The following is a 24973-nucleotide window of genomic DNA, read 5'->3' as shown; positions in this document are numbered from 1 at the left end:
GAGCTTTTAAGGTTGCACGCCTCCAGAGCAGCTTTCTTATTGGTTTATTGAGTAGATGTGCTTTCAAATATGATTGGATAATAGATATGTCCTGATTGGTCAGTTTAAACAGGAATCGCATACCTCTTCCCTATATAACTGATAGAAAAGAGAAGGAATGGTTTCTATAAAAGGCAACCCAAACTGCACTGCTAACTGTAAGTTCTTTTTTCCTTTGCTAATTTTGTTTCTTTTTCTTTCTGTCAGATATTTGCCATTCGCTTAAAACTGCAAGTAACAGCTGCTTGTGTTACAAGTGTAGTGTTTGTCCTCAACATGGCTCCCAAGGCTGCCTACACTCCTCCTTGCAACAACCAAATTTGAGTTGATTTTTTTTTGATTTGTCATGTAGCTGGGCGGCAGTAATTGAAAGTATCTGCTGTGTTGTCCAAAATCATTACAAAAGCATTATTTAAAGTCATTGTGCTAATGTGAGGATATCTGGGTCAAGATATAATTGAAGGACTTTTGAAGTCCATGGGATTTATCCTGCATTTTTATTAAAAGTAAAAAAAAAACAACAAAAAACTCATGTTTTTTATGTTCATTATGATGAAGAAAAGACTGGCCAGACTCCAAGGCTTTCTGAGTTATTTAATATAAAGTAGTGTGTGAGTCAAGTGTGGATTTATGGCATGTCAACAAATTTACTACAATATCATTAAAAATAACTTGACCCATTTTACTTGAAGACACATCACTTTAAAAGCTGAGTATTGAATGTTTTTCTGTCCCTTCTTCGATGTATATCATAATTATCATATCAACATAACTTCTACTGAATTTCGATAGTTTTCTCGTGTGTTTGATTGGATATAAAAGTACCTCAGTGCCTCCTAAAACAGGTAAAATCTTTCCACATTGGAGGCTGCTACTGTATTTGCCCAGTAGATGGGGCTATATAACAGGAAGTCTATTCAGTCCAAGCAGCACAAACTTCCCTTCCCCCTTAATTCTCCGCACACAGACCATTACTTGTATCTCCTCCAGTCTCCTCCAGCGTGTCTTAGGCGTTTATTAAATGAATCCATTGATCTCGGTAAAGCAGTGTTGAAGCTGTGATAATTTTCTGAGACAATTTCTCTTGATACCTCCACCAGCGGAATATGAATTGGCTCTCCAGTGAAGTAAAGCCATAAATCACAAGTCATTTGTGTCAACGCACTCTCCCGGACTTCATAATGCTCTTTATCAGGTTAAAAGCTGCAGCCGGTGTCGATAAAGATGGAAACAAATGACTTTCTTGCTCAGGGAATACTAGGAAGAAGGAGTTAGGATTCATGAAAACAGCTTTGACAGACAGAATTTGTAGTTTTAACCTCAGCAGCAGAGACTTAGGCTGCGTTTTTTGATCCTTAATGGAAGACGGTGGTGATTCTTGATTGTTCAGCTGGTTTTTGAGGTCTAATTTGGTTGTTTTTGCACTGTCAGGGAGGCCAATTAAGACGTGTGATCAAGTGCAGGTCTGTGCTGGTTGAAGGCGACAGGTCAGAAGACGTAGTGGTTTGTGTCCAGGATGGATGGTGTGTTTGGGGACAGTGTGTGCTCTCGGTGAAGCAGTCGGGACAGCTTTCATTTCCATCCATCACCTCTGCTCTGGTGACTCGGCCTTTAGAGAAATGGGCCCGTCTGTCCGCCCTGTAAATGAGCTTTTGAATGATTCGGCTGCACGCAAACTTTCTTAAGTTGATAGAAGAGTTTTGCTCCTCTGCAGCACCATAATTGTTTCATAAATCCAGCCATTTATCACCTTTAATTGATCAAGATTAGTCATCTTTCGGTGCTTTTCTGCTCATCCCGTGTAGTCATAATATTTCGGTCTCATGACTCACCCTAAATATAACATGCGGCCTCCTTTTCCCCCCCCATTATCATGAGAACTTTAACCTTATTTCCTTCGCCCCTTTAGTGGATTACTTAATGAGTTTCGGAAGCTAAAACTGCTGCAGAAACGGTATTTGGTGTCCCAAAAGCGAGGTTTTGTTGTTATCTGTGAGCAGCAGCGTTATTCTTCATGAGGCTGGGGGCGGTAATGAGAGAGTTATGAGATTGTTCCTTCCTCACCTCCTCCCCCTCCTTCTGTGCCGCCGGAGAAGACTGATGAGCCCGAAGTTGCAAATAAAGTAAAAACAATCAAGGGAAACAGTGGGTAGGAGGGAAGATACACACACATATCTAGCGAATAAAAAGAGATGTGCCTCGTATACTTCTGGAAGATTGATTGTGTCAATATTCAGGTCATTTCTGCGGTGCAATATGTCTCGTCTTAGATTCCCTCCTTCAGCTACGGGGACGAAACTCCACCGGTGAATGAAACTTGTCCACCTTCTCCCATTGAAAGCCTTATCAAATCGCGATGGTAATGGCACTAGTTAAGATTGACTGCAGTAAAATGCTCTTCGATGGGAGAGAAGCCAACTTCTCTGATGTATTTTCACTCCTACAGCAGAGGTCAGTCATGTCAAAACCTTTCGCTCACTGGAAATTCAACTGCAAATCCTTCAGTGTGAAAGATCACGGCTTTTCTTTCCAGTTATGCTAATCGTGATACTTCTTTCTCAAATGGAAATTAGACTTCAGAAAGTGTTCCAAGACAAAAAGAAATGACAATCTTAGCAGACTCGAGCGTCTTTTCCGAGCAGAAAATTGCAGATTCCACTCGGCTGTGTTATTGTTTTAGTTTTAAGATGCAGCGCTCGGTCGTTACGCACGATTTTGCTCTGGACTCCGTTTAAAAAGCATCAGCCACCCACTCCAAAGCTCTGTGGACTGACAGTACTGTGCAGGTGTGTGTTTGTGCATGTGTAAATGCTCATTAAACCTTCAAAATGACTCCTGTTAACCTGCCAGACAACCCACATCACAACAGATATTCCCAGAAGTGCCACTGTCAGGGCATTTTGGATATTGATAGTATTGTTAAAGCATTTTTGGGAAGTTAGAGCAGGTGAACCTGTATTGCATTGGTAATTTCCGTGTTCCAGCAGAGTGTGATGTGGAGGATGGTTGAGTTCTCTTTAGGTCACCTGAGTGTTCATATTGTAGCGTGTTAGCCTGTGCGACTGCAGTAGAATCTCCCACATCCCCAGAGGCAGTGCAAGCTGCCATCTTATCTCTCCACTGGGCTTCATTCAGGTAGAATCAAAGAGGAAAATCTGCTTTTCCAATCTGTACCAGATGCATAACCGCATTAGCGTCCCTGTCTGCTCCGAGTTTCAGTTTCCTCAGGTGTAAAGTGAAATGAAAGATTCGTCTCCGATGCTTACCTCAAACAAGTCTGGCATCTGAGAATGATAGTTATTTACTTTCCAGTGGAAAAACAAAATCTGTCAGGCTGCAAGTCATCATCAAAGGCATTAGGATGCATTGCTTGGGTGCTATGAATGTAATTTTACGCCACTTCATCAAGTAGATCTTGAGATATTTCACAAAAAATGTGAAAATGTCAACCTGCTATTGGCAACAGGGTCAATATATAGGCCTAATTGAGGGACTTTAGAAGTCCATGGGATATATCTTGCATATATTTTTATTAAAAGTTTAAAAAAAAAAAAAAAAAAAATCATGTTTTTAATGTTAATTATCATCATGTCTTTACAAATTCCATAATTATTTATTATGGAAACAATCACTTATTAATAAAAATGACTGGATATCACTAAAATGTCAACTAAATAACCATCCAAATTTAATAACAACCACCTTCTAATTAGCTAAACAGTAATAAAATGAGCTTATACAAAATTATTTTGATTATGTTCTATTTATTAAGTTGAGATAATCATGACAGATGTTTCTTTTTTGGCAATATATCAAATTCTATATGGAAAACAACAAACTGCATCACTTTCCACTAAGTTACTCATTACAAAAACACCTCTCCAGGAAGTGTGTTAATTCCACATCACATGACCTGCTCCACATGATGTCATTTCCTGCAGAAAAAAAAAAAAGACTGGCAAGACTCCAAGGCTTTCTGACTTATTTGGCTTTTTTTCCCCCACAAATTTTGGTAAATAGTGATATGTCTCTGCATTGTAAATGTATTAAAAATCTTGAAATTGAAGATCATAATCACCAAAATGTAGCCTGTTAAAAAGTAAGATAATCTTTTGTGCAGTATTACTGATAGCAAAACACATGGTTTACTCAAGGGTGCCATTTCTTTTGTATAAATTTGACAAATGGTGACTTATTTATGCATCATAAATATACTAAAGCTTACAATTAAAGGTCAAAATCACAAAAATGGAGCCAGTTAAAATGTAAAATAATGTTTTGTGCAGTATTCCTGTTGTGTTTCAGTCTTTCTTTGCTGTTTGCAGCTTGCCTAAAAAGTGATCCTAAAGAGAAATGTAATAAGAAAATATAGTTTGATATAAAAAAAATCAAAGAATTGCACTTATTCTGTACAGTGATGTGATCTGACCACTTATATTTACAATGCATCCTCTTGTATAAAATGCTTTGATTGCATTCTGTGCATTAAATCCACTGTTACTCATCAGAAAACCTACAATAGCACCAGATTTCCTGACTGAACAACAGGTTTCAGGTCTGATACTGGATGCAGCGGGAATGATGCAGCACTGCTACTGTTAGCTGTTTGCGAACTCCAAATCCTCCTCACATTTCACAGAGATCCTCATTCTGTTTGACTTTTTCAACTTTTACACTTCAACCCACACACAGTAAATGATGCAGATTTCCAACAAAGTCAGCTCAAATATTGTATCTGGGTTTCATTTTGGATTAAATAGATGCTGTCAAGTTGTTAGGTTTTGAATTCTTCCATGATGTGTGGCAATTTATGCACCCAGAGAAAAAGCCTTGTGACATTCTAATAAGACTCCACAGCCAAGTAGCAAGAATGAAATGTGGGCGGTTTCACATCAATGCACTGTGTTTTGTGACTCAGCCATTATGGAGGATTTCTTTTTGATTATCTTGAAACATCACAATAGTGGCTTCAAGTAGGAGTGTTTATTTCACCACTTTATGAGAACAACTTAAACACACTTTAAGACGTCTTAGACACAAGATTGATCATGGATGTGTAGTTTTTATAGGTTAGTCGCAATGCATGTTGTAACAAAATCATATGCCTTTAAATCAGGGGTGTCAAACTCATCTTAGTTCAGGGGCCACATTCGGTGGGCCGGACCAGTAAAATCACAGCATAATAACCAATAAACAACCACAATTCCAATTGTTTCTTTTGTTTTAGTGCAAAAATACGTTCTAAAAATACTCACATTTAAGGAATTGTCTTCTTAGAAAACATTATGAACAAATTGAAATTTCTTAAGAAAAAGAAATTCAGTTTCAACAACATTATGCCTCAGTTTATCATTTACACATTACAACTTATAGGTCACAGTTTATCTACAAAAAGGCATAAAAAATTTAGTCACAGGTATGTAGAACTGAATGATATAATATTTTACTTTATCATCAAATAGACCAAAATCAGACAAAAAAACCCAACAAAACCAAGACAAAATATTTCAAAAATGAGACACAAAACGACATAAAATAAGGCAAACGGCACGGAACAAAACAAAAAAGAGACAAAAATGAGACAAAGTTACAAAGCCACAAAAAAATGGACGAGCAAGACAAAAAATTACACAAATGACATAAAAAAGACAAAAAATGGTAAAAATGAGAGATAAATGACAAGTCAGACAAAAGTCAGACAAAAAACAAAAGCAAGACAAAATATTACAAAAAAAAGTGAGACGCAAAATGAGACAAACGACACAAAACAAAAAAAAAAGAGAAAAAAGCTAGACAAAAAAAGTTACAAAGTGACAAAAAATGGACAAATGACGAAAACTAGACAAAAAAAATGAAAAAAAATTGCAAAAATGAAAGAAAAATTCACTAAAGAGCAATGAGAAATCCGGTATTTTATTTTATGATCAAAAAATCTTATCATGGTCTAGAAATTATTTAAAATTTGTAGTTTTACAAATTTACAATTTGCAGTTAATGTCTTCCCTGTAATTTTTACTCTTTATAAAATCATCCTGTGGGCCGTATTGGACCCTCTGAAGGGCCAGTTTTGGCCCATGGGCCACATGTTTGACACCATACTGTTGTCTTTGTAGTTCTGCCGATGCAATGGGATTTTATAAGAGAAAAGCCATTAGTCACAAATGTGTGAGCAGATTTCTGTGCATCCACACTGCAGCAGAGGAGGAACAAGCGCATCATTTCAAAGTTTTGACTTCCTCTCCTTTCTTTTGTCAGATTCTATTTCCACGTAGAAAATTACCCAGCATCCCGCGGATGTTTCCTGTCAGCGTCCGCACATGAATAACTACACCGAAGATAATGATTGACACTTCATATACCCGAATCAGCATGTTTCTTCAGAACTGCTGAGCACGACGGCACGCCGGATCGGAACATTCAGAAAGCCCCATGTTTGTGACGCGGCGTTGGTTCGCTTGGGGATGATTGAAAACCTGCTTTCTGCTCGCTCCGAGGTTGATTACTTTCCCCGATGGACACTCGGAATGCGTCTCAGAAGCCGCTCTGCCTCTCTTATTTTATGTATGAGTAAACAAATAGCTGTCACCAGTGGTTGTGTAGGAAGAGCTGAATATACAGTAGGAGCTACGATGAAGCAAACTAGGAATTTTCTTATCAAACTAAAGCAGTTTGCGAGATTTGGTTTCTAATCCTTAATATTGTTTTTCAGTCTATGATGCACAAAAACAACAAGGTTTCAGACCCATGGTCAAGAGAGTAGGCTTTTCTTCTTTGGTATCTGCTGTCAAGACTGAAGGAAGTGAGTTCAAGAGGTCATTCAACTGCAAACCTCCAGGCCTTTCTGCCCTCCAGAGCCGAGAGCTCCATTTCCTATAGAGCTTTTACACGGTTTTTAGGCCCTGTCAAAAGCCTTTCTTTATCTATAAGAGAGAAACAAGGGTGTTTTCAAATGACAAGCCACTGACAAAATCTTCTCCTTGAGACTAACTTCCCAGGGAAAAATGTCAAAGGCTGTTTCAGCTTCCTGTAGAGCTTTGGTGGAAACTACTCGACTGTTAAGAGAACTTGGAATTTCCCAGAGGATGCCATAAGTTATAGCCTGCCGTACCAGCTACGACGTATAAATCTTCTTCTTTCTTTCTTCTTTCTTTGTGGCACTGGATGTCTTACACAGCCTGCTTTGAAACACTGTAAATCAGAAATGGAAAACAACGTTCTCTTAGATTTCGTCACTTGTCTGTTATTTGGAAGCATCACACAGAAGCCACAAAGACTGCATGAGTCAGAGCTTAAAAATGGCTACTAAAGACAAAAGGCAGCATACTCAGAAGCCCAGAATATTAAATATAGATATGGGGGAAGAATATTTACTGCACCAGGAAATATTGTTGTGTAAAACTGATCCTCTTCGTTACAATAAAAATGGCTTTAATAGAGATTTACTTTGTTGACCAAATTTTAACCTTGTGGAGTCAAATTCTTTCTACAGTTAGTGTTAGTCACAAAGAACATTGTGTATATTGTTCAGGTCCAACAAACATGCTAAATCTTTCTTTGTAGAACTTTTTAAAAGCCATTTAAACAAAAAAGCCCAAACTTTCATGTTTGCTAGCTTGCACGATGTGTTTTATGCCGGATCTTTTGTACTTGTCTTACCTACCTTAACCTGTTGAATAGTGGGAAACGAGTGCGAGAGTGTGCAGAACATATCGCATAAAAGCATCGCAATGCTACGAGTGGGCAAAACTCCACAGCATCGCTTTTAATTCTCACTCACAAAACAAACACAGCTACCATAGTGACAGTATGTAGCCACCTTCATATCAGGTACAACACCAGTAATGATTGAATGTGGCCTTAGTAGCAAGTTAGCTTTGGGTTTAGCCTCACTGTCTCAACACCAGGCTGTTTCTGGGTGTCAGAATGAATGCCACAAGCTAAAGTGAGTGGCTGCAGTAACAGCTGGTCTAAAATAAAGAGTAGTTCGGACTGTAACTGATGCAAAGATCTGCCAAAATATGAATGTTATTTTTGTTCGTCTTTCTATATTTGGGTTTTTATTTATATATATATATATATATATATATATATATATATTTAATTATTATTATTTTGTTTTATTTTGTTTAATCCAATTTAAAAAAATTTTGCTCATTTTTCCCCTGTATTTGGGTCTTACTGCTCTTAGCATGTTTCAGAATAATATCATAGATGCAAATATAGGAATCCACAAGCACATATATGCCATTTGTAAAACATTTCTTGCCATATTCCATCCATCCAATATCTATCTATCTATCTATCTATCTATCTATCTATCTATCTATCTATCTATCTATCTATCTATCTATCTATCTATCTATCTATCTATCTATCTATCTATCTATCTATCTATCTATCTATCTATCTATCTATCTATCTATCTATCTATCTATCTATCCTATCTATCCTATCTATCTATCTCCTAAGCTGGGTTAGAGATGTGGTTACTGATATATGAAATTATTAAAATATTAGGAGAACGTTTTTGCCCAGCAGCACAACCATTGTAGCCATAACTTTGTACTTTTGGCCATACTTTATCGACTGGTTTAGGTTGTCTGCACATACACCCAAACAATATTCACTCCTGCTGTAGTCTTGACAGTAACTCCCCAATGTTTCAGCAGTGACAGGAGCAGGGTAACGTCCATCACAGCTGTCTGCCTACACGACTGTTGACACGATCAATATGCCTTTACTGCTGCTGCTGCTGCTCAGACCTTCGTTCCAGGAAAACCTCACTGGACCCACAACCTTTACTGACACCTGCAGATCTGGTGGGAGTTTTACTTGGTAATGTGCAGGAATATTTAGCTGTTAAACAGGCCAGTCAAGAGACCTGCTGCTTGGTTGGCATGGCCTTCAATGCAGCACTCAAATTGTGGAAAAAAAAAAAGAATAAAATTCCATAATAATTACAAGTGAAAGCACATTTAACTGAGGAAGAGAATGATATTTTGTTCATACAGAATGAAAAATTTACAGATTATGTGGGTCTAACTTTCAAGGAAAAAAAACCCTGTATGATATTATTCTTGATAGTAATAAGAGCCGGTGGTATTTGGTGCACAGTGTGGCACCAGTGGAAGACCCAATTAGGCGGTGACGTTCCTGGTAATGGAGGGTGACAGTGTTGTGGAGCCTGGAGGAGGCCTTTAGCTAGAGACTGAGCTGTCACACAGGAAGTTGCTCAGAAAGAAAACCCTGAGCTTTTTCCCCCACAAAACTTTTAGGAAAATCAGAGCCGTGAAAACTCTTTATCTTGAACAATTCGTCCTGTAAAATGTCCCCTTTCTTTCGTCTCACAGTTGAAGCCTCCTCGTGATGCTCATAGATCCTTGTCTCCTCCTGTAATCCGACTCCACACCCAAAGGATGAGTGCAGATTTGCCATTTGCTTCGGCTGACAGCTGAGCTCTTTGGGGAGCTGTGTAATACAGTAGGAACTATACTACATGACAACGCAGCTCCAGCGCCTTAAAGGGCCTCGTCTCCAGTCAGCTTGTTAGGAGTGTGTGTTTGACACCGTGTGCCAGGCCCGGTGACAGCGGAGTATGCTAATTCTAACATGCCACCGTCTCCCCCGAGTGGCCCCGAGCCCGCAGAGATTCATCATGGGCTGTATATCAAATGTGCACCTTGGCGAGTAGTAAAAGAGAAGAAGAGCTATTTACAGCAATACCGGCTCGTGATGGCTTGAGATAAAAACGGTGCGTTATTAAATCTTTGCACTGCTAACTACATGCACTTATCATAAAAAAAACACGTCTCGTAAAATCCCTTTTACAGCACCAAAAGGTAATATCACTTATTATTTTATGTGAGTGATTCCATTTAGTCAATTCACAGAAAATGAATTGATGTTTCATAAGTTATTTATTGTATTAGTTACTCTTCACTTAGTGATTTAAGTCTTCAAATCTCATCTGTGTGTATCATATTTAATGCTTTATTCCGTGAAAATAATTAGTTCCTGCCCTGAAATGATCTAGATGTGACTTTACACCATTGCTTCCTTGAGAAAATGCAGATCTATCCATCTCCACTACCTGCAACTCGAGCACACCAGCTCACCTGTAACTCTGTTCAAACACTGCTAAATTACTCAGTGGTTTTGATGTTTGAGTAATTCAGCTATTGATGTCGTACCTAAATTCTGATTCAGAAGAAGAAGAGTACACTGCAAGCTGACAGGATTGGTTCCTTAAGTTTGTTATGTATGAAACCCAGGAAGTCTGAATCCAGTCTTTTGAAAATGTCATCAGTACACTGTAGTTTCAAGGTAAAAATGCTCAGTCATCATGGTGACTACTTATTTTGCTCATTATGTATCCACCAGCATATGAAAAAACACCATATGGACATGTTAACAAGGTAAAGAAATGCTTGATATCCATTGAAGGGAGTCTTTAAGAATGACAACTATGCATTTTAGTCCTTTACCTGTTTCAAAACCATCACTTTGCTGGGGTCACCTTGGGCTCTGCGGGGTTGCAGTGAGTGTTTTTCGCCATCCTGGTAGCAAGGATAGTAATGCCTGCTGGTATCTCAATGTGTAGCACAAAGAATGACGCAAAAAGCATCAAATGCGTGTAGAGTTGTCATTGTAGGCATGCAAGGATGCTTAGTTTTAGCTTTGCATAATAAGACGGTCAACTGTGACTCAGCTGGTAGAACATTTTGTGCACTAATTGCAATATCCCGAACCCTAGATTTCTCAAATAGCAGGTGAACATCGTGCAAGGCAGCTCTGCCATTATTGGTGTCTAAATGCAAAGCACTATAAAGAGCTTTCAGTGCTTTAAAGACACAAGAAACTCAAATATATGCAGACCATTTACTAATCTTACAGACCTGCTAACATGGCCGTAGACCCTGTAGGCTATGAAGTAAAATGTTACCAATAATTTCACGTGTAGTTCCATGCATCACTGAAATAAATGGTCTGCTTCTCCACGGAGCTGCACGTATTGAGTAGTTTCGTTGTTGATTCATTTGCCAATTATTTTCTCATTTAGTTGCAACTCACTGATGATCAAAAAGTTGGTTATTTAATTAGCTTATTATTTAATTATGTCTAGTATTATAATTGATTGACCCCTAGGAAGTGTTTGAGTTCTCCTCAATCAATAGGAATATTTTACTGGAGCTCACTGTAGATGTAATGAAAACAAGCTATCTGAAGATGTCACCTGGGCTCTGAGGACTTGGAACAGACATCTTTCACTTTGCCAATAATACATTGTCAAAACATGCTGCCCCAATTCCATAAAAAGTAGCTTCATCCTATGAAAAAGCTGTACAATTTAATTTCAAGCAAAGAAGCAAGAGTCTTGTCTTTGTTTTAAATAAATTACCACATTTCTCACTAGCTTCATTCTTTTTGACAGTTTGATTATCACATTTGCAAGTTTGCGCTGACTTTCATGATTTGTTTCCAGAATTGTTCCTCCCAGTCATCTTATTTTGGAGATTCTGAGTATTTTATGTAGCCAATTAATTGAATTTCTGAAACAGACCTGCTGCCGACGCCGTGGAGTTGGTGCAGTGCCATCTGCATTTTTTAAAAGAATTTATTCCATGCCACGAAAGTCTGCCTTTTATTTATTTTTCCCTGTTAATGCTGTTCCGGCTCCTTACAGCGTCTTGCAAGATGAAGTTGAAATAACCGAATCCTCATTACGTATGCGCAAAGTCTCACTCTTTGCTGTTCCTTGTTTGCAGCTCATTTGCAGTTTAAGTGGTTGTTTGACCAAACGGGCTTGCAGCAAAATGCTCTGTCACAGGCTTACAGTGTGTGTGTGTTCATACGGTACACACACACAAAATAAAATGTGCGATTTGCATATATATCCTCAGGTTACTACAGCCCTGCTAGTGTAAATGTGTGGCTTCTACTCCCACTATTATTGCTATGGGTCATTGCTAAGTGTTTTGTTCGCTCAACAGCTTGAGGTTTAATGAGGACTCCTTATCTGTCTTTAACAAGACCTCTCAAAACAGCATTCCAACCTTTGCTTTACAGAAATACAAGAACGTCTCTCATGTCCCGGTTTGTTATCGCTGCTGCTATCTGTTATATCTGTCCAAGGCGATCGCTGGGCCTCATAGATTAGGACCGCACGCCGCTCGAACACGGGCTTTCAAACCGAGAATCAATTTGTTTGAGCTCTTTGATTGATGAAACAAGACTGTGTGTGTTTTTCTTCTTAAAGGATTTGGATGGAAATGGGGATGTGATGCGTTTGAGGACACATTCGGGCCTCCATGACAGCTTGTGAAACGAGACACATGCACTCAGGTGTGCGTTTAATGAACGCCGCTCGAGCACTTTAATGAAAAACTGATCGGAAGCATAATCTTCACGTATCCCACATCCATCAGAAATTCCATTAGCTGTTCGATTTGTGCGGCAATAACCTGTTTTGCTTCATTTACAGTTTTTGTCAGTCGCTTTGGTACATTTCTCGAATCATCCTCGACATTTGTGAAACAGTAAGTGCATTTCTCAAAACAATTCGTACAAATAGCAAAACACAGATTAACCTGCAAAAGCCAGTCTCTTGCTCAAAATACTTAGTTCATCTCTCAAAAGTAAATATTTGTGTCAATGAACATGGCAGTGGCATCAGAATGACAAATCTGTATGTCATTGTGCGGATCAGACAGTCAGATTGCTGAGTCATGTTGTCATTATAACAGTGTTCTCTGGAGGGATGTTCTGATGTAAACTATGGCTAAGGTTTTGATGACAATTATTGTAAATTGTAAGTGACACCTTAGTGCATGTGGAAGATTGATTGCAAGAGACTGGACAAGATTCACATTTAGGCTTTTATTGTCTGTATTGTAATTTGTTGACAGACCACGTCATTATGATACAGACAGGAAAACAGCACTGCATAGCACAAAGAAAAACACTACAGTAGAAATGTGGACATGGGACAATCTGCTTAGGGAAAGCTGTACATGCAGTGCTGTAGGAATTACAATGCAGTCTTCCTACACCTCCTGATGTTCCTGTCTGTTGGGCCACAAATTCTCATCCACGTCACGAACGTCTTCTCTTGCGTCTCTGAGCGATTTCAGAAAACTACCCCTTCACACATTTCCCTTCTTAGAGAAGGTCAAGATTCACCTGGGAGCAATTTACCAATTCAGGAGATATTTAGAAAAAAAAGTCTAATGGAAATGTATAGAAATATCCTTGACATATTATGACAACTTATTCACCCACTTTGCACGTGAAGACTTATGCGATGAACTAATGTCTAAATGTTGTGGGGGGTGAGACTATTCAACAGAGACCCATGATAATACATTTTAATCAACGTGACATAAGCAATTGATAATGTAGGAAACAGCAGAGAATCATACAGAATCATTTGCATGGATGTACCAAAGCATTTGCAACTTATTCAGAGAAATGAGAAACTGCTTTTTCCATGTGCACAAGTGACAAAATGATGTGAAGATTGAACAAGTAGTTTGGAGAATTTCAATTCTGATCTGAGAAATGTATCAAAGCGACTGAGAAAAACTGTAATGCAAATAATAGGACTTCTTTTAAATATAATGTTCCATTTGCGATGCTTTGGCAGCTCTGGGGGTGGGATGCTGAAAGACAAAGAGTGGTGCCGATCGGAGTAAACACAGAGAGGATTGAGAGGCTTCGTCCAATGAGCGTTTAGTAGCCCTAAGCCAAGCCCACTGCACATCTGTACGATGACGTCAGAGTCCAGAGCGCTGCAGCACACAGACGAGTCCTTCTATGTGCCTGATGTGCAAAAGGGCTTAGTCTCCCACAATGGCAAAGATCCCGCTCTGTAGTAATTCACAGCTTGTCACTGTTGAAAAGGTCATGAAGCAGCAAAGAAAATAAATATAAAATAGAGAATGTCTCTGTTTGAAGCAAAGTTTCCTGCTCAGTGTGGAAAATACAAAAGCATGGGTTCTTTATCTGAGTTTCTTTCATGCCTCTGAAAGGCTTCCCAAAATCCTCAGTTGTAACTATATAAATGTCTTCTTTTTCAACTGAACATACTTTGCTGCAGGAGCATAAAATTGAACATGCATTGAAGGAACCAGCCAATTTCTTTAATGTTGTTTTTGTGCCATTCTAGGAAGTCTTTGTTGTCCCTTCTCTATTGTGTGGTTTGACGGTCAATTATCAGAAATGCTTGCAGTATGTATTCAAACATGTCTGAACACGGTGAGAACAGATAATTAGGAATCACACTCATACTGAAGGATTCTGCACCTCACAGTTTACAGTGTAAATGCAGGAGAGAGTGTGGATGTCCGACTGTGTTCTATCACAGGATTGTTTTTTTTTCATTCAGCATATCTACAATATTTAGCTAAGTTTTCTATGTAGTCTCCTCCATTACCTGCAGCTCGAGCATGCCAGCTCACCTGCAACTCTGCTCAAACCCTGCAAAACTTCTCTACACTGCACAGAGGCAGTTGTAATACAGGGGGTCCTCGGTTTACGACATCCTCGATGTACAGCATTTTGTCGTTACGTCGGAATTGGTGACATGGAACTAGTTGATGAGCAAAGTGAGCGAAGTCGTCATCACATGGCGCTATAAGATGGATTTGTTTACATTCGCCTTGGATTGTGCTGTATTCGCTAAGTTTTTGCCCTTCATTGTGGCTCCCAAGTGTAAGTCAGGCTCTTCTGATGGCAGTGCTTCGAAGAAAAGGAAAGCCATCTCCATGGAAGTGAAATTAGATTTAGTAAAACGCTCGGAACAGGGCGAAACACCGATAAACATCAGCATTATTAGATCAAGTTCTAAAAACAGTGCAACATATTCTGTTATGTTCTTGTAAAATGACTCATACATGTATGAAACTCATTGTTATTTATGACTTTTCCAAAGACCTGATTTTTGTTTACATTTTTGCGACTTGAGGCGAAAATCGACTTACATCAGTCTATACTATAGAAGTAAGTAAGCTCTCATACTGTTTGGATCTGAACACTAACAGTAGAATTCTGTACAAAAGCTTCATGTCAAACTAAACTGACATTCTTACATGGAGTAACAAGTTTGCGACGTGTGATTTCTGTTTTACGATAACATGAACATGTCTGATGACCAGATTGGATCTACTTTCTTTGTCCCCATTATACCTCAAACTGAACCATCCGCAAGTCTTATCATCCAATCAAATGCTTCAGTTTGAGACCCATCTGTTGGCACTCTTATGTCACCGGCATCTCGGCTCCCAGCATGCATCTCTTCCCAAGTGACAGGAGAAAAAGGAACAATGATTTCTGACACCGCTGAAGTGTGTTCCTTTAATTACTGCTAATCATTATTCCTGGGGTCTCTGCTGCTGTCTCACAAAACTGTTTGATCTCACGTTTAATATCTCACATGAAAGGTCAGCCCCTCAGTGGATGTCTGCTATAATAGTACAGTGTTCAGGGTGTGTTAGAGAAGCAGTCTGGACTATTTTTTTTGGTTTTTTTTTTTTGGTATGTATGTCCAGGTGGGCTGCGCAGTGGTGTAGTGGTTAGCACTTTCGCCTTGCAGCAAGAAGGTCCCTGGTTCACGTCCTGGCTTTCCCGGGATCTTTCTGCATGGAGTTTGCATGTTCTCCCTGTGCATGCGTGGGTTTTCTCCGGGTACTCCGGCTTCCTCCCACAGTCCAAAAATATGCTGAGGTTAATTGATCATTCTAAATTGCCCGTAGGTGTGAATGTGAGAGTGATTGTTTGTCTCTGTATGTAGCCCTGTGACAGACTGGTGACCTGTCTAGGGTGTCCCCTGCCTTCACCCGAGTCAGCTGGGATAGGCTCCAGCACCCCCCGCGACCCTAGTGAGGATTAAGCGGTGTATAGATAATGGATGGATGGATGGATGTATGTCCAGGTCAGGGGTGCAACCTCAGCTCAGTCTGGTTAATGAGATCTGCTGCTCCACAGCTGGAAATGCTGCTAACCTGCTATGTCAAGAGGAAATACTTTGAAGTCTCCCAGAACCAAATCCCTCCAAAGAGTGGAGGGCGAGCAGCGAGTTCAACCCACTCAGCTTAATCAAGCCCACTGAGCTGTGTCTAACTGCACGAAATCAGCCCAGAGCGTGAACTGCTTGGCTCGTTCCCATAGTGACTAAACTAGATTTGATATCTCAATAATACCTGAACAGTTTGCTTTCAGATCATGAGGATAGAAAATGTTAACTTTAAAGCACTTGGCATCAGTGGAACAAAGACAATCCTTTTATTATTATTTCTTTATAGGTGTGTGTTAGTAGCTTGGACCGAGAATTGGATTAAACAATTCAGTAAATGTGGATTACTGTCATGGAAGGGCCACTTGATGAGAGAAAATTGGATGAAAAATGGAGACCCCATCACTCCTGGTTGGGAGTCTGTTGAAGTGGAAGTGCTTTTTCTTCGTCTGAAATTGCTGCTAAAAGCTGCCTATAGTCAATGAGTTTGTCTGAAGCTGGTAGAAGCAGTTGTTCTCCATAGAAACCTTCAAGTGCGTCAAAAAGACAGAAAGAAAAATCAATACGAGCCTCGCTGCATGGCACTGGAACATGGCAGGTCTGTAGAAATGTCTCTAAAGCGAGAGCTGGTGAAAGATGTGGAAATGTTTCTGAGACAACTCGATAATGGATGCTGGCCGGAGACTTGCTGGTGGGATGGAGGCTTGACAGGCTCCAATTTTAGGTGCATGTGTGAGAGAGGATTCATGAAAATGTACAAAGTATTGATGATGATGTGCACTGTTGAATTTGTAGCCTGAGTTCACACTTAGAAATGATACTGGTGTCAAATGAATGACAGCTGAAGACACTACAGGCACACTACATCTTTAGGTTTAGGACTTCTCACAGATGAACAAACGACACTGATTCAGTCAATCTGACTCCATCTCATGTCCATTAAATTGATTTTTATTTACAGTTCTTCTTTGGTAATTTTTTTAGTCTACAAAATATCTGAAAATGGTGCAAAATGCCAATCAAGATCATATCTTCAGTGTCTTGTTTTGTCCACAACTCAAACGTATTCAGTTTACTGTCTTTGAAGAGGGAAGAAACCAAACAGTAGATTCAAAATTAAGCTGGAATCAGAGAATTTTGACTTTTTTTCTTCACATATTACAGATTTTTTGGATTACAAAAAGAAGTTGATGAATTCTTTAATAGTTGGAAAGTGATTAACTGTTGCAGCTCTACTATTCTAGTCGATGGACTGAAAAGAAGCGTTTGAGATCTCCTCAAACATTAGGAATATTGTACTGTAGCTCATTGTAAATGTAACGAAAAGCCTAAACTAGAAAACAAGCAAGATGTCAGATGGACTCTCAGGACTTCTAAGGGGTATTTTTTACTTACAATAATAAATTGTCTGAAAACGCTATAAAACAAACTGGAAAATTCTGGGTGTTCTAAAACTTTTGACTGGTAGTGTATGTCTTCCAGCATGTATTTAAACACCATGTGGACTTGTTTGCAAGGTAAACAACTTGATTTTTCACCAGGGGGGTCTTCAGAACGGTTGCCAATTTATTTTCAATCGGGCAAACAAATCTCTGTTCTTGAATGAACAATGATTAAATTCTATGATGAATTAATTTTGTTCCCAAATTGCTGTCAATTGACCACATTTTTAACAAGGCTGCAACAAAAACTTTACTTCAAGGGCTAGAAATTTCAGCTGCAGTCCATGACAAAATAAACACTAAGCTAGACTGTCTCCACTGTGGGTAATAGCTGAGGCAATGCTGCAAGGAGCCAAGAAAAATCTGTTTTCTAGTGTATAAAAAAAACACTATTTGGACTTTTTTTTTAACACGGTAGAAAAAACATGATTTTCACAGGAGGGAGTCTTTAAAATCCAGCATCAAGTTGACATCTCACATTAACAAACTGCAATAGCCCACTGTAACTTCTTGCACTTTATAGTTTCCTTAGATGCTGACAGATTTTCAGTTATTTTGCACATGAAAAGTGTGTTAATTCCAGATCACATGACCTGCTCTACATGATGTCATTTCCTCCTGAAGAAAAGACTGGCCAGACTCCAAGGCTTTCTGAGTTATTTAATATAAAGTAGTGTGTGAGTCAAGTGTGGATTTATGGCATGTCAACAGGTTTACTATAATATCTTTATAAAATATAACTTTCAATTTTACTCAGTTGTATATATAATATTTAGAAGAATCTTTGTGTAAAAATGCCATGTGGTGTTTGGTTATAGGTGGCTATGTTGATTTTAGGCCTGAAAACAGCAAAAATGTCAACTATGATACAAAAAGTCCCACAATTGTATATTGACCCATTATTATGATATCTGGGTCTTTTTAAATCCCAAATAAAGCTTTGATTGGTTTCTAATGCAAATCTCATCTTCTTTAAAACATATTTATGTCAGATATATGTTCCCCTTTTTGTCTTTTTAGTTTTTCTATAAATGAGAACAAAAAAAGCCCTATAATTTAGACTTTTTTCCCCCAAGAAAGAACATGCTGGGTTACTTTAAGTGACAGCAGCACGTTTTACAGTGTACAAACACAGCGAACGTGTGTCTCTGCTGCCAACTCGGGCTCCCAGTCTGCTGTTGGCTGATCGGGGCTGTGATGCTCTGGCCGCTGATTGGTTGATCCGGAGGAGGGAGGGAGGCGATAATCCGCGCACAGACGGATCCATCCGAGCCGCGATCAGAGCTGCCTGCAGCGGGAGCAGGGACACCATGGACCCGCTGGGTTAACTCTCCTCCCTGATCGCAGCAAGGGGCACACAGATCCAATCATCTGCATGCGAGGAAGAGCCAGACACTCGGCTTGTTGTCACTTTTACCGCCGCGTCCGGGTTTTTCTTTTCCTCTCGGAGCTTTGCGCATCTGACCGGAACGCACCAGCTTCGGATGCCGGGAGCGCAGGTCAGGAGCTGATCCGAGACCTCGCCTCGGATCCTTTTTAGAGTTTCTGAAAGGCTGACGCACTTTTTGTGAAAACAACGCATCAGATCTGGATTGTTTACCCATCAAAGGGATTATGATTTTCTCAGACATGAGCACGGGGAACAACTCCCCAAAGGTGCATCCACCGAACGGGACGAGGTTCTACACATTCCAGGCAAGTGAAACTGCGCTGCTTTGGTCCTTCTTTTCTCCATCTGTGCTTCTTGTTCTTTTAATGCTGCTTATGTGTTGCCATACTTTACTTTTTCTGGGAAAAAACGAAGCTTTGTTGCAGATTTGGTTCTCTGCAGAAGAGTGATTTGTGGGTGTTTCCTACCTGCGCGCAGACAACCCTCATTGTGCACGACTTTGTTTTGGATTTGCACTGCGGTCCAAGAGATGTGGCCAGAACAGACTCTTTAGAAGCGGTGAATGGAGCAGATAAAGCAATAAAATGTTTCATCTCATCCGCTCTGTGTCATCCCTTTAAAGGAGGGACTTTCTAGTTTAAGACTTCCACATGGTAAATAAAACATCTGAGAGTGGAATCATGAGAAACTACACTTCATCTCCATCTGTGTAATGATGTTTAATCATTCATGATTAGCCCACTGTATCACCCTCTCTCTCTCTCTCTCCATATATATATATCGATTTCAATTGTGCACCGACTCCATCCTCCTGTCTCTAAAGAGAAATAAGGGCAGATATGCACAGTGGCCCTCATTGATTACTGTACATTGCCCGTGCATAATTCAACTCTGGCCGGAGCCCCGCGCATGCATGGCAATGAAGCAGTGTCAGTGGAAGATCGATCGAGTATGTGTTCCTCTTGTAACCGAGCCAGTACTTTGTGTTTTCACTGTGGGTGGAAGGAAGCAGGAGAAGGAAGTGTTTCAGTGATTTCACAGCAGTTTTAAAGAAGATCCTGCTGGGTTGTCTTGCAGTGTAAGAAAAAGAGAGAGAGAGGAGGGGAGGTGGGGAGAAATAAAGGTGATGGCGGTTGAATTTTTTGCAGCCAGGTGCAGTCAGCAGGCTCTCACAAGCCACTGAGTGGAAAGCGGTTTGTGGGTTGAGTTTCAAGTGAGCTCGAGTGCTGATGGAGTTCGGTTTTTGTGCAAAAATTTGCCTCATCAGTCCATCAATCAAATCACAATCGGCTGGCAATAGAGCTGAAAATCATCCCTATTTTTTGTCTTGAGTATATTTTGGTGACTCTTTGTTTTTTTTGATGTTTTTGAAGAAAGTCTAGGGGCTGCCAAAGCCTAATAAGCCGCAGTATCATTATCTGTAGCATTTCTTCCGATATCTCATCCATCGTGCCCTCCAGCCTCTGAGCCGCTGTGACTTTAACATTTGAAGATTTTTTTCTCCCTTCAGTGTTTGTCTGGGGCGTCGTAACCTCCGCTTTGCCTTTTCATGTCAAATCATTAGTGAAGAAAGACTCCCCGAGGGCTCGTACCTGTTGGAAGAAGCTCCTCTGATATCGTCGGAATCAAAGGCATCCTCAGCTCGCAGATTACAGTCCCAGGAAATCCCCATAAAAACGAACTATGCTGGGGCTGCTCACAACAACTTTTTCCTTCCACCCTTGAGGTGATACAGATCTATCATGCTTGGTTAGGTAAAAGCATGCGTCGCTGCACTGAGGCCACGCTTGTACTTTCTCAGTACAGTGCCTTTCGTACGGTTTAAAAACTGCTCATCGATGATATTGTTTTATCAGATTGCCCTTTCCTCGTTAGCAGATTGAATTAAATTGCAAAGTAGGTGCCTGGTGGAGCCTCAGCTGCTCCATCAGGGGATGAAGTTATTCAGTTCCTTCAGTATTCACCGTCAGGCTCTGCAAACATGTACCCAGAAGTGTCGGAGTTTGCTTAGTTTGGGAGCTTGGTAGTCTGCCACACAGCTGTGTCTACAGTCTCTGTATTATGCTCCAACTCCCAGCTGATATTCCCTTAATAACATTTGGAGGCAAAAGGGGTTAAGATAAGGAAGAGATGGGATGAGAATGAAATGGCACTTGATTGTAGTTTTTCTGTAAAGGATGACTGAGATACCCCAGAAACTAAACAGTGCTATTTGGTGGCTGTATACTTGACCTCTGACATTGGTAGCATGCTTGAATAGAGCAGGTACATCGATCAGCCACCTGCCTGATACCGTGCAGGTCCTGTTCGTGCCACCAGAACAGCTCTGACTCACCGGGGCATGTACGTGGGACCTCTGGAGGTGTCCTGTGGTGTCTGGCTCTGTGATGTTGGCAGCGGATCCTTTGGGCTGCAGAGTGAGGCCTCCATGGGTCAGGCTTATTTCGTTTCATCCAGCAGATGCCGGATCATGTTGGCATCTAGTGAGTTTGGAGGCCAGATCAGCTCCTCGAGCCATTCCTGAATAATTTTTGTGGTGTAATGAGGTGGAGGCTGCTGTATGGAGGGATGTGCTTGGTCTGTATCCATCAAAGTAGCATCCACATGAATATCAAGGTTCAAGGTTTCCCATTAGAACGTGGCATTGCAATGAGATGTTCACTTCACCTGTTAGTGGTTCTAATATTGTGGCGAATCAGTCTATCACATCATGTTAACTGTCTTGGTTTGGCAAAGTTAGTCAGCACTGAACTCAATAACCAGCTATGTGTGACGAGATTGTTATTGGGTAATCCAGGCTTTTTGGTCATGGACAAAGTTTTGTCTAGATGATCTTGATAATGGGTGCAAGCTGAAATGCTGTGGTTGTCAAGACGCTTCGTTTTCAACCACAAATGTCGACATCATGATGGTGCTATGAGAAAAGTTACAAGATCACTGAAGTCTCAAGGGTTACTTAAAGTATCTATCTACCAACCAACCAACCAACGGAACTACTGGTGCATGTCCAACACATAGATCCTACTGCTTCTGGTTGGTTTTGGAGTTTTGCAAGCTAGCATGCTTTTCTAACTGTCTGACCCACAATCCGCTGTGAAGTTCACCACTGAAGCTGTGGTGTCTTGCATCAGTACAAACAAGTTTGAGTGCAAAGATGACAGCTCATTTTGCACTACAGACTTGTCAGAGCTGAAGGTGCAATATTATGACCAAATAGTGTGTCCCATTTGTACACTGGATACTACCAGAAGCTGCAGTACGTGTCTACAGTAAAAAGTATGTGATTTGAAACATAACCTTTGAATGTCTCTACGAATTTGTCATGGCTGTCCATTCAGGAGTTTTTCTGTCTGGACCAAAAGAAGTTGATCAATGTTGGCGTCCACAGAGCTGCACTGCTACTTTTGTCTACAAATACATCTGCAGCTTGCTGGAATAAATAACTCCCTTTTCATGCTATTTCTGTGTTGTGACAAGGCGACGAAGAGAAACACAGCAAATATCTCTGTATGTGCCTTTTGCTAGCGTTGCAGTGACATTCACTGAAATCCCTCCCATGGGAGAAGCTTTGCTGGCTGTACTGTGAAAACACTGGGCCATATTAGTCAGTTCACTGCAGAGTCTGAGCCACGGGTCTCTTTGATGTGACACAAGTTCTTATGTGAGATCACGACTGTTGTTTGGCCTTTAAAGAGTTGAAAAGATGTGTTGGATAACCCCTGCTCATCCTAATTAAAGCAGGAAGTGTTCGTATAATGTCATCATCATGCAACACTTCATAGAGTCGTTCTTATAGGAATCAGTTGGAGGAACAATGCACACAGTGCTTCGGATCCGTGGACAATTTTTCTGCTGAGCTGAAGGCGGTTGTGAGCTTTTAGAAAAATAAGCTCATTGAGTGGAAAAGTGAAAAACTTCAAGATCTTTCAATGATATTTCCCTTTTTTTTTCCAAGTGTTACTTTAAAGAGAGTCTATTCAAGTTGAGCTCAAGCCTGAATTCTTATTAGTTGCTTTGTCCGTGTCCTTGTATTTCATATTTCATTGTTCCTGTCCTATAATAACCTCGCCAAACACTTTGTCAGGGTTGAGCTACCTGAAAAATGGTCCGTAATTGTTGCCCAGTGTTTGTCCTTGGTTTTCAAATTAGCGCTGAGAGTGATTAGTCTTTTCAGCTGCAAAGTCTTTGCCCTAAAAGCCCCTCAGCCTCTCTCTCTCTCGGTTTAAAATGCATTGTTTTCCATATGACCCACACAGTCTGTCACCTCTAGCAACAGAAGGCATTATTACAGAGAGAGGCTCATGCATGTAGAGTTAATTGAAAGAAATTGGATAACAAGAAGGAGGTAACGCTGACCTCTTAATCTAATCAATGCTGAGGCAAAGTCATACCAAAGTTGGCAGTCAACTTTCAGACAGATTGTCAGATAGTGTTTACTCATCCCTTCAGGGTTTGTTTTGTACAACAGTATCCCTCTGGCTCGCCGTTAAAAGAGAATGAGCTCATTTTCACAGCTCTTCTTCAAAGTAATCCTTTCTTCGGCAGCAAACTGACATTGGGGAGACGTATAGCTGCACGGCCACAGGGGGAATTTGGCTAAAGAGCTGCTGTTCGGGGTCGGGTTTGTCTGTGAGTCCTCGGTGCTTTGTTTGGAAGCACCAGGCCAACGGCGCTTAATCAACCCGTTAAAACTGCGCCTCCTTGGGTTCCCCCTTTCCGGCTGTCTGACTGAGGGTTTACATTCAGGGCCTGACAGAAAAGACGGATGACACGGCTGCACACGCTGATTAAAAAGTGGTACTTCTCATTTAGCTTGGCGCTCACCTCCACGCGGGGATGTTTACACCGAGGATCAGCTAGAACTCGCGTTGCACGTCGCTTTAGCTGAGTGCAGGAATGGCACGGCGCCTCTTATTCAGCGTTGCGTCTTTGGATGCATAAATCAGTGGTAACTACTGCACACACTCTTGCACTTTCACGCCCGAGCACTCTCGCAAACCCAATCAGGCTCATGGAGCACAGAAAGGTCTGTGAGACAGGATGAGTCATTGCGTGATACCCAGACAGCGGTTTGAGTGACAGGTAAACACCTATTTTTCTTGGCCCATCGGCGTTTCGATGCTTCATCTTGTAGTTTATCCACAGCAGACACAGTCTACCTTAGTGTTTATTTTCTCACTGCAGCCCTTGTCAGTGCTGAAAAATGTGGTTGAATTTATTGTCAAGTAAAAAGGCCAAGCAGTTGTTTGCTCCATCATCTCCAATGTGAAGATTTTCTGCTTTTCTGTATTGTTGTAGACTGACCATATTTAAGCTTTGGACATGTGAAACTGGGGATTTTATCTGTGAAACACTCTCAAAAGCATGCTACAGTACAAAAGATAGCATTCAGTGTTCCCTCTTGTGAAGAAATATTGATGTTATTCTGAATTTTCCTGTGCAAAATAATAGAACTACTTCCAGCATTGAAGAAAAATGCAAACTGCAATATGTTACACTTGGATACCATCTTGTTATTTTAGTGTCAGATGTCAGATTGATGTTGAAATTTAAAGACCCCTACTGGATAAAATCAACTCGTCAACTTGTCCATGTAGTGGTACAGGAAAATAAACAGTCAAACATATATTTCAATAATATAATTAGATTTTTTCTCAACTAGTTTTATAATGTTTCAGCAGAGTAGAAAGTGAGCTGGAGTGCTCAAGCTGCAGTAAGTAGCAGAGGAGTGGGTTAAAAAAAGAGGCATTTAGTGCATTGATCTGCATATTCCAGAGTAAGAAATTATGTAGAGTTACGTCTAAATCATTTGAAGATGAGGGGATAATTTTCTTACAGAAAAACATCTAACTTTCATGCACAGAGAGGAGATTTTTTTGTGTTTTATTCCACCACTGGAGAAGGACTTGAGTAATAAATTATTTAACATTTTCAAGCAACAATGCAAAAAAATAAAAAAAATGAACTGCTTACAGATTCTGATTGTTGGTCAAATAAACCTCAAATTTGCATGTGTCAACCTGAGGTCAAATCAAGTGGTTTTCTATTTAAAAAGCTGAATTGAATAATCAAGAAGCTAATCAGCATTTCACT

General features: G+C 40.2%; 1 protein-coding gene across 8 annotated transcripts in view; it reads left to right on the top strand.

Annotated features, from left to right (window-relative positions):
• Positions 1-24973, top strand: part of ppfia2 (PTPRF interacting protein alpha 2) — a 212095-nt gene that overhangs the window by 61233 nt on the left and 125889 nt on the right. Inside the window, exon 1 of one of the 8 annotated variants that reach the window (XM_055006699.1) lies at positions 18756-19185. The exons of 6 other annotated variants lie outside the window; for them this stretch is intronic. In XM_055006699.1, the coding sequence (XP_054862674.1) occupies positions 19105-19185 (81 nt within the window). In that variant the 5' untranslated portion in view covers positions 18756-19104. Of the gene's footprint in view, positions 1-18755; positions 19186-24973 lie in introns of those variants that run through there. One more of the 8 variants, XM_035945635.2, reaches the window with a different exon arrangement.

The sequence above is a fragment of the Amphiprion ocellaris genome, chromosome 21 (assembly GCF_022539595.1).
Source record: "Amphiprion ocellaris isolate individual 3 ecotype Okinawa chromosome 21, ASM2253959v1, whole genome shotgun sequence".
NCBI classification, from domain to species: domain Eukaryota; kingdom Metazoa; phylum Chordata; class Actinopteri; family Pomacentridae; genus Amphiprion; species Amphiprion ocellaris.
The sequence above is the reverse complement of the archived record's forward strand: the minus strand, read 5'-3'. Positions and strand labels throughout refer to the sequence as shown.